Below are 11,255 nucleotides of genomic sequence, written 5' to 3' on the forward strand. Positions count from 1 at the left end.
ATATATATATTTATTTATATTCATTTGGGATAGAAAAGCTATAAAGAAAGCAACATTTGAAACAAAGCACAAAATGCACAACCTGCCAAGACTAAATCAGGAAGAAAACCTAAAGTACCATTTTTTTTAAAGTATCATTTTTGATGTTTGTTTGTATCATAAGAATTTGAGAGATAGCTCCATTACAAAGGTCTTTACCTATAGATTTTAGTTAGATGTAGTGGGACTACATCAAACTACAAAGCTTCTACATGGCAAAGGAAATCATCAACAAAATTAAAAGGCAACCTACTGAATGAGAGAAAATATTTGCAAGTCACATATCTGATAAGGGGTTAAAATCCATAACATATAATGAACTCATACAACTCAATAGCAAAAAAACCCCAAACAATCTGACTGAGAAAAAGGCAGAGACACTGAAAAGACATTTTTCCAAGGAAAACATACAGATGGCCAACAGGTACACAAAAAGGTGGTCAACATTGCTACTCGTCACAAAAATGAAAATCAAAACCACTATGATATACCACCTCACACCTATTAGAATGGCTATTATCAAAAAGAAAAAAAATAATGAATATTGGCAAGGATGTGGTAACAAGGAACTCTTGTGCACTTGTGCACTGTTGGTGGGAATGTAAACTGGTGCAGCCACTACGGAAAACAGAGCGTTCTCAAAAAACTTTTTTTAATGATCCAGCAACTCCACTTCTGGGTATTTATGCAAAGTAAAGGAAAACACTAATTAGAAAAAATATATATGCACTCCCATGTTAACTGCAGCATTATTCACAATAGCCAAGATACAGAAAAAACCTAAGTGTCCATCAATGGATGAATGAATATGTGATAAATAATATGTGATATATATACAATGGAATACTGTTCTGCCAAAAAAAAAAGGAACGAAATCTTGCCATTTGCAACAACATGCCTTGAGGGCATTATGCTAAGCGAAATAAGCCAGAGAAAGACAAATACCGTATGACATAACTTATAGGTGGAATCTTTAAAAAAAAAAAAAGCTCATAGATACAGAGATCAGATTGGTAGTTGCCAGAAGCAGGAGGTGGACGAAATGACAGAAGGGGATCAAAAGATACAAATTTCCAATTATAAAATAAATAAGCCTTGAGAATATAATGTACAGCACATGGTGACTATTGTTAATAATACTGTATTGCATATTTAAGACCTATTGCATATATCTTAAAAGTCCTCATCACAAACAAAAAAATTTTTGTAACTATGTATGGGGATGGATGTTAACTTGACTTACTCGGGGAATCATTTTGCAATATATACAAATATCGAATCATAATGTTATACACCTGAAATTAATATAATGTTGTACGTAATTTATACCTCTATTAAAAAAGAAATTGAGAGGTAGCTCTGTTACCCAGGTCTTTATCTACAGATTATAGCACTATCTTTTATGAAGTTATTTCCTCTTGAATCACAGGCCTTGGTTTTTTTATATAGCTAATATTATATTATTCCACAATAACTTATTAAAATTTCCTAATTAGGAATATCAGTATATTTATTTTTATATATTATATATGCCTTACATATTCTTACTACTTATAGTAGCTTCCTAATCATTAGATTCATTATTATAACATACAGTTGTGGATTCTGTACATGGGTATCTGGGGAGTCCAAGTAAAGTTACTTCAATCTCATCTTCAGTCTTGAAACACAGGTTTCCTCTTTCCCAGCTCATTTCTGAAGTGCTATTTGTATATATTGTTTTTGTTCATCCTTCTCATAATTCATTCTCTAAAGAAACTATTCTCTGTTGCTTATTATTTGTTCTCTTAATGTTATTTATTCTGAAAGGTTTTTATTTGGAAAGAGAATGAGAAACTTGTTTGAGTCTCTACAAATTATAGGCCCATTTTCCAATCCACATTGCCTTACTCAGATAAGAAACAGTTCTGCCTGTTTAAATCTCTCTTAATCCCTACACAAAACCATTTTACATTTTGTGTGCAACACTAAAAATTTTCCTTATACTTCTTTACTTAGTTTCTATTTTCATCCATTTTTATATATCAAAAATCTTGCTATCAAAACTACTTTTGTTAATCCCAAGAAATTGCCATGAGTCCCTTCATATTACTTGAAGTCATTAAAACAACAGTATAAAAATAGTATATTTTAAGTGTTATAAAACATTTTAACTCATTTTGAAGCTGCTAAAAAAAGTGTTAAATTGAAACACATTATTAAGCTTATTTTTACATAAATTCTACACTGGAAAAAATTATGAAAAACTAATTGCAGAAATATCTCAGAATTTTTGCTGACCAATTATTTTATACTCAAAATTACAGTGAAAAGAGGTCATAAGACAATGATAGCTTACCTTGAAATGGAATCTTAATATACTTTGTTGTGAACTAAAGGAAAAATAAAAAAGCAAAATACAAGTTACTACTCAAGATGTGTTACTATTCAAATTTTTCAAAATTTTTTTCTTTTTTAAATCACAAGTACATAATCAAAGTCTATACTAAAAGTCTTAAGCCTTTTTCTCAATAAACCAAAAAGATGTTTCACTGTAAAGACTTAGTTTTATGGAAGTTTAAGAACCCTGTGCAAGTAATTTAATTCTCAATATGCTCATTTATAAAAAACAGTAAGACTTTACTTAATATACTTTTCAAAAATGTTTCCTGAGAGCTTCCCTGCTGGCGCAGTGGTTGAGAGTCCGCCTGCCGATGCAGGGGACACGGGTTCGTGCCCCGGTCCGGGAAGATCCCACATGCTGTGGAGCGGCTGGGCCCGTGAGCCATGGCCACTGAGCCTGCGCGTCCGGAGCCTGTGCTCCGCAATGTGAGAGGCCACAACAGTGAGAAGCCCGCGTATCGCAAAAAAAAAAAAAATTTCCTGAATATTTTTTTAAAAATAGGACAAAGTCCAGCAGAAACTGCCAAAAGACCTCACAGCGTGTCACTGACTTTGGTAAATAAATCACAAAGCAGGATTTGATCCTTAGCTTTGCTGACATTCCCAGCATTCATTTTTCTTTGTTCCATGTTATAAATTCCCTTCTGACTAAGGATTCAGCAAGGTTCCTGCTCTTTCTGCTCCTTCTGTGACAAGATGCTAAATTTTCTCTAGGTATCTTTTGTATATATCTGACCTCCTTAAGTGTTGTTTTTGTTTGTTTGTTTGTTTGTTTTGCAGTACGCGGGCCTCTCACTGTTGTGGCCTCTCCCGTTGCGGAGCACAGGCTCCGGACGCGCATGCTCAGCGGCCATGGCTCACGGGCCCAGCCACTCCGCGGCATGTGGGATCTTCCTGGACCGGGGCATGAACCCGTGTCCCCTGCATCGGCAGGCGGACTCTCAACCACTGTGCCACCAAGGAAGCCCAAGTGTTGGTTTTATAATAAAGTCTCAAGGGTTGTGGTACCTAAATCCTACATGGACCACCTAAAATAGATGTCCTTTGAAGTTTGTCAAATTAATTCATGCCTATTTATTTATTACGTGGTTAGGTTTCTCTTTTGATCAATACATTTATGAAATTGTTGACCAAATCAGGGATACAGTCTGTGAGCACAAAATTGAAAATGGCCTTGGTACATGGGTACCTAAATTAACTACCAACAGAGTTCCAAATAAGTAGCAAACAATGTTTGGTGAAACCACAGGTTTACTAAGACTCCACTTTTTTTTTATTTTTTATTTTTTTGCTAATTTAAAAATTATTTCATACTGTAGTTTCACAAATATAAAACTCACATTTCATAGTGTAAGTCAGACACTTAAGCAAAATTTGAGCAAAAGGACAAATGAGCTAAAAGCTGAGCAAGGGGTTCAAATGTTGCCTCTCTTATCTCTACCACTTATACAAATAGTAAGTAAACTTGGGTAACATACTGAACCTCTCAGTTTTTGATAAGGCCCTTAGTCAAGGGGAGCTATTATCATTAGACACTAGCATCTGATTAAGTATGTTATCTAGCTTGATTTATTCAAATACACCTTATTATTATGTCACCTTCACATAACTGCTATATATATTTGGTGTATATTTCCCCTTGCTAAACTCTTTCAGGCATGTTTCACTGGGTCTTTAACCTCATAAAATATATCTTAGCAATTGTAAATAACTACTTATAGAAAATGAATATAAGGAGTGTTTGCTTTTGAGATTTTATAGTCATTACTATGAAATTACAAATTAGAAGTAGTGCATCTATATATCTTTGGCCTCTTTCTACATGATTGTTTCATTCTCCCACCATAAGCACCCTTGTTCTATCAAACCTTTCTGTTTGGCAAGGATCACATACTCATTTACACCTTTTTTGATGACTAAGCCAACATGTAATCTCTCCCAAAGGCAAAGCCCTATTTGCAGCAAAAACTGAATCCCCAGTTAAGAAAATCAGAAAGATGTTTTTGTGGCAATAAGGTAATCCCAAGTTCTCTGAAATCATACCACATCTACTTAAACTTAAAAATAAAGTTGAACATAAGAGTTATTTTATAGCTTCTTACAATAGCCAGTATAGTTCTTTTAACATAATATACACTTAATAAACATTTTTCCTACTATTAACAAAAGTGAGATCTAAAAAGTTAAATGTGCAGCATTCTCCACACTAAAAAAAGGTAATAATAACTTAAATGTCCCACTATAAAAAAAAAAAAAAAAAAACGGCTCTAACTTGTGTAAGCGTTTCCCACTACAGGTATTTCTCTGGCTCAGCTAAACTGTAACTGTCATGACAGTGAGAACAATATCTCCAATGTCCATAACAATATATAGCAGACACCCATTAAACATCTGGCAAATGACTAACTTTAATTCTCTAATATATTACCCCCCCCCAAAAAAAGAAGTTCTTTAATTTCTAAATTACAGAGCATGATGAACTCTGTCTGAAAAAGAATATATATTCACAGTTTTTTGAAAAACTTGAAAGTTTTAAACTTTTAACCTTTTCCTGTTTTATGTTATTCATTATATTTTTTAATTTTAAAATTGCTTACAATCTCTCCATAGCAACCTACCTGTTTTAATTTTTGCAGAATTCTTCTCAACCTTTCTTCACATGCATATATTTTACCTGCATATATTTACTAAACTACTTTCCTATAATTAGACATTTAAGTTTTTTTTATTTTAATCATAGTTTAAGTGTTCCAACAGACATGAGACAAATTTTTAAGACCTACGTTATGACATTTATTGAATATTTGAAGTACTTTATTATTTGTAGTAGCAAAATTCTGGGACAACTGAAATGTCCAATGGTGAGGAATTAAGGACAATCCAAATATTCCAAAATAGGTACATGAATTACATTAATTTAATATGATTATGGTGAGCTACAAAACAGTATGTATAATGTTATATCCTTTGGTTTTAAATATATATGTATCTAATATGAAGAATATGGAATGATATACACTGTAGAGTTAATGGTAATTGTCTCTGGATAATCAAGATTACAAGTGTTCGTTAAATTGTTCCTTTACTCATTTGTAGTTTTTTGTTTGGTTTTGGTTTTTGCCCATAACAAGTGCACTGACCATATAATAGCATAATTAATACATTAATTAATGAAAACTCCTTGCTGAATATTTATATTAAATCCCCACCCCCCGGCTAATCAGTGATTGTCACATATTTAGGTTACCCAACATTTTGCCATTACAAAGAACTCAACAGAAAAAACTGGTTAAACCTGAATTTAAAATGAAAAAGTGAGCTTCCCTGGTGGCGCAGTGGCTGAGAGTCCGCCTGCCGATGCAGGGGACACGGGTTCATGCCCCAGTCCGGGAAGATCCCACTCCGCGGCTGGGCCCGTGAGCCATGGCCGCTGAGCCTGTGCATCCGGAGCCTGTGCTCCGCAATGGGAGAGGCCACAACAGTGAGAGGCCCGCGTACCGCAAATAAAGAAAGAAAGAAAGAAAAAAGAAAAAGCTATAAAATGGGAAGGGGGAGGAAATTGTGAAAAGTGAACAAAATTCCTTAAAGAAAATAATTGTAAAATCACTCTGGGCATAACAAAATTATTAATATCTGAAAACCAGTGATCAGAGAATATTCATTTTAAACAGAATTGCTGTGGTGCTTTCAATCAAAGCAATTTTAACTATATCACCAGCTACCATTATTGGTACTTCCCAGAATTTGTACATGTTTACTCTACTGGGATTAGCTAGGTCTTCCCCCTGCATGGTCACCAAGTAAACATCTACTCTGTGTCTTAAATCATATGCTGTCCTCTCTATGAAGTCTTCCCTGATTCCTCCAGGCAGAGGTACTCACTCCCATATGTGCACTTCCTGTACATATTTTCATAGTACATTTTACTATAATGTAAATATCTATTTACATTCCTGCCTGTTTCATTAGACTACAAGTTCTTTGAAAGCAGAGATCATATCTTACCATTTTTATATTCCCTGCCTTATCCATAACAGAGTGAAATATTAACAAAACTTCTAGGAAAATACCTGAATTATAATCTGACATAGTCAATTCAATTCAACTAATGTTTATAAGTGTGAGGTCTTTTGGCAGTTTCTTCTGGACAATTCAGTTCAACTAATGTTCATAAGTGTTTTAGGTTTGAGCCATTTATGTAAAGTGTAAAGGGGAACAAAGGCACGACTCTTCATCACAAGATGCTTAAAGGCTAATGGAGAGGTTTAGGCAAGAATACAAACAAAAACACATAGAATAAATCCTACAACAGATGTACAAACAAAGTGCTGTAAGTACATAGTAAAAGGAGAAGTTAATTATGGCTAGGAAGGAGAAATCAGGAAAAGGTTTTCTGGAAGAGGAAGTATTTCAGATAAGCCTTAAAAGATTTTAACAGGCAGAAAAATACTGAGAAAATATAGAGAACTGAGCAAAATCCAATATGGCTTTCATATACAAAATGTGATGAGTTAAAACTGAAAAAAAGTGGGAAAATAGAATAGGAACTATTCCTGGAGATCCTTAAATAACAAGTTTGGGAATCTGGAGCACAATTTAAACCCTCAAAATGAGATTTCTTCTTTTTGCTATTAACTGTACCATAAAGAAAAATTTACTTTACCATCAGGTAAGTTTTAGAGCCCAAAGAATATCAATATCATATGATTTTTTTCATACATAATCCTCATTAGAGTAGTCAGATTACAGATATGATTTTAGGGCATTCCTCTATGGTTTCAAGATTTCACAAGTAAAGACATGTTTCAAAATAGGTATAATGACATATTCAAATTGTCCTATATAAAATTAATCTCAATTCTATTTTCATTTGCACTAAAAAAAGAGAAGACAATCTGAAAATGCCTTGTCCAAAAACCAAAGCTAAAAAAAAAACAATTAAATATACTTACTGTAACACAACCTTTAGAAGCTCCTTTTACTTTACCAATATAAACAGAAGTAAATATAAAATCCAGTTGTAGATCCATCTCATTACTAGGTATAACACAGGAAATGTTTTCCATGACAGGATTATATTGGCATAATTCAGATGAAGCCTAACAAGGAAAAAATTATAAAATGCATATAAACCTAAGTATTAATAAATGCTGATGATGACTGTCAAGGTCAAATACTTCTTTAAATTTCTATTAATGAATCTGTGAAGGATTTTACACTGTTCTTACTGTGAAGAAATAGTTATCTAGATTTTTTTCCTTAAAAAGTATATGGTTGGACTTCCCTGGTGGTGCAGTGGTTAAGAATCTGCCTGCCAATGCAGGGGACATGGGTTCAAGCCCTGGTCCAGGAAGATCCCACATGCCACAGAGCAACTAAGCCCATGTGCCACAACTACTGAGCCCGCATGCCACAACTACTGAAGCCTACTCGCCTAGAGCCAGTGCTCTGCAACAAGAGAAGCCACCGCAATGAGAAGCCTGCACACAGCAACGAAGAGTAGCCCCCGCTTGCCGCAACTAGAGAAAGCCGGCGTGCAGCAATGAAGACCCAAAGCTGCCAAAATTAAATAAATTAAATAAATAAACTTTTTGTTAAGTATACGTTTACTTTGAGAAAATTACTCTAAAAAGCTGAATCCTAAATTAATTCCATAGGCCCAAGTTTCAGAAATACATTCTCCTCTGTATCAAAGCCATTTCAAAGTCAGTATTCTCTAATAGGCTTTATTCATTTTTAACTCAACAGAAATAAATTAAAATTTATATAATGTTTAGTTTCAAATGAGTTTTTAAATACATTATCGCTCTTAATCACCACAACCACCCCATGGGGCAAGTTTTTTTTTTTCTTTTTGTATTTTATAAGTAGAGTTAATATATGTTTGGATTGGTTAAGTGACCTGCCCATGGTAATGCAGTTAGTAAGAAGCAAAACTAAGACAAATGCAGGCTTCTAACTCCAGGTCAAGGGTTATTTCAAGCACATAAAATTGCTTCCATAAACCAAGAAAATGCTCTCAACTACTGCACTTTTACTGAGCAATGAAGGAATATAAGTGCCTAAGAACCGCCTGTTACATCAAATCTATATACTTTATTACATGCACTATGGCTGAGGATAGCCAACCAGCTGCCTAAAACCTCAAAAATCATACCACTTCTGCTCAAAAAATTCACAACTCTGCTTCTAAATTACAATAGACTACCAGGCAGTATCAGCAGCAGCAACTGCCCACCATCTCTTTGGAGTTTTACACTGCTTTCAGATGACTTTCTCCACTCCACATCTGCCTAGCTGTTACACATTATCCCTCTTTAACCTTAACATCACTAATAACCAAATAAATTACTACTAGAGCAATTATGCATGTGTACTCACTCTCCTCCTACCTCTAGAAAATGTGATTAATCCTCACCTGAAACATGCACATTACTCATTATTTTTAATCCAGCTCACAATGCCATTTACTTGCCTTATAGAATTTCTTTATCATTCTCAGCTTTTATTGCTTACTGAACTCCTCTTATCCCCTAAGTAAAAATGGGGAATCTAATCAACTACAGATGGTTCTAATCAGTCAAATAACTGCCTGTGTGTTTTAAGTGATAAATGAGAAGATGGATTAGAAAGAATTCCTTATTGGGCCTCACATTTGGTAAAGACTAACTGCCTCTTAAAAATGGTCAAGTTTCTCATAACTTTATTTAAAATTGGAAACAAGGGAGGGTATGGAGGTTTATTCTGCCTTATAGATTTTGGTAGATCTCTACATTATTTGCTGCTTGGCTGTGATCATATGCTGTCAGTTCTACAAGAGATGTCATTTTCCTTTAACACAGTCATTTCATACTGTGTCAATTTATATACTGCCAAGGGAACTGTAATTCATTTAGAATTTTGAACTCATTATCAACACTGTTTTAATTACAAAACAACTAAGCCATCAAGTAGGCTATTGGCCCAAATGGGCAACAATTGTTACATTTTAACAAAAATTCAGAACACAATTCCTGAGGTAATCTCTCTATGGAGTACCAAATGCAACAGAAACACCCGTGAGGTACTTTCCTGGTGGTCCAGGGGTAAAGAATCCACGTTACAATGCAGGGGACTCAGGTTCGACCCCTGGTCAGGGAACTGAGATCCCACATGCCGCAGGGCAACTAAGCCCGCACGCCACAAATACTGAGCTCGCGAGCCTCAACTAGAGAGCCCACATGCCGCAAACTACAGAACCCACGTGCCCTGTACCCTACGCACCACAATTAGAGAAGAGAAAACACGCACACCACAACTAGAGAAGCCCACGCGCCACAATGAAAGAGCCCACATGCCTTAATGAAGATGACGCAAATAAGACCTGACGCAGCCAAAAATAAACTAAATAATAAATTTTTTTAAAAAAAGAAAGAAACACCCATGAAACACTAATCAGCCCATCAGACTGTTTTCATGGAACTGACCAAATTCTTCACCACACTCTATAGAATAACAGCCTCTGACATTATTCAAAAACAACCAACAGGGCTTCCCTGGTGGCGCAGTGGTTGAGAGTCCACCTCCCGATGCAGGGGACACGGGTTCGTGCCCCAGTCCGGGAAGATCTCACATGCCGCAGAGCGGCTAGGCCTGTGAGCCATGGCCGCTGAGCCTGCGTGTCCGGAGCCTCTGCTCCACAATGGGAGAGGCCACAACAGTGAGAGGCCCGCATACCGCAAAAAAAAAGAAAAAAAATTCAAACTAAGAAAATTCATTATTTTTATATAATATTCTGCTTGACGGAAACAAAAAATAGTCATTAGCCAATAGTGTATATTTCACTGTTAATCTGTGAGAAGACAGAAATAAATTACCCGTACAGATTCACATGTAATCAGTGGTAGTTCTGACATTCCTGGCTCAGAAGTACTCTCACTTTCATTAGAGATGGCATGATCTTGCTTAGGTTGTAATTTAAGAATTTCTGAACTTTTATGTTCAACGGGTCCTTCTTCATCACTGGAAACGACAACTAAAAAGGTAAAATGTATTTTTTAAATGTGTCACAATAATCATACATAAAAAGAGAACTTTGTAATTCGTGCAATATATCTTTCATAATCCCACTGAACTGAATCATTTAACTTTATTCAATTTAGAAACTGGCCTATCATTCATTATCTAATTTATACTAGTCACATACAATGTTTCCACGTCAGCACTATTATTTGGCAGTTACCTGCAACCTTAACTTCTGGAGGACAAAGATATTTAAAAATGGATAGAGTCATAAGGAGAACTTAGGACCAAATTCTAGTTCTAATTATGTTATTATGCCATCATTCTAAATTGTACTTTAAATCCTGTTACATTAGTGGCTTTTAGGAGGGGGAAACGGATGGCCAGGGAAAGATGTGGGAGACCAGTCACTGGATATCCTTTAGAACCTTTTTTGTACCATGTGACTGCATCAAATACTGGAAAATTAAAAAATCAAAATTAATGACAATAATTAAACAGCACTTAAATGCTCTGTACTTCAGCTTAATCAACCAAAATTACAATAATAATGGTCCTTACAGAAACTTATAAAAAACTACTGATGAGATTACAGTACACTAATCTAAAAAAAAATTACTTCTGCTTCCAAGTACTCCATTCCTTACCTAAATCAATATTACAAAATAAATGAAGGAAGTCCCAAAACCCCAAGTCTTTTTTTCCTGAAGTTAATATATTCCACAATGACGTAATAAATAACTTATTGCCTAGCAAAATTTGTTTGAGAGGAGAAAGAAAAGAAATAAGTAGAGGAGAGAAAATTATTATCCTCAAGTTACTTACTTGGTTCA

At 35.0% G+C, this 11,255-nt stretch overlaps 1 protein-coding gene across 4 annotated transcripts in view; it reads right to left on the bottom strand.

Annotated features, from left to right (window-relative positions):
- Positions 1 to 11,255, bottom strand: part of SENP7 (SUMO specific peptidase 7) — a 155,489-nt gene that overhangs the window by 26,659 nt on the left and 117,575 nt on the right. For all 4 annotated transcript variants that reach the window (XM_007445540.1, XM_007445539.1, XM_007445538.1 and 1 more), the window contains 4 exons: positions 11,248 to 11,255; positions 10,278 to 10,435; positions 7,374 to 7,520; positions 2,378 to 2,411 (listed from right to left, as the gene is read on the bottom strand). The exon at positions 11,248 to 11,255 is cut by the window's right edge and continues 335 nt beyond it. In XM_007445540.1, the coding sequence (XP_007445602.1) occupies positions 2,378 to 2,411; positions 7,374 to 7,520; positions 10,278 to 10,435; positions 11,248 to 11,255 (347 nt within the window). The remainder of the gene's footprint in view (positions 1 to 2,377; positions 2,412 to 7,373; positions 7,521 to 10,277; positions 10,436 to 11,247) is intronic.

Source organism: Lipotes vexillifer, unplaced genomic scaffold (assembly GCF_000442215.2).
Source record: "Lipotes vexillifer unplaced genomic scaffold, Lipotes_vexillifer_v1.1 scaffold1016, whole genome shotgun sequence".
In the NCBI taxonomy this organism is placed as follows: Eukaryota; Metazoa; Chordata; class Mammalia; order Artiodactyla; family Lipotidae; genus Lipotes; species Lipotes vexillifer.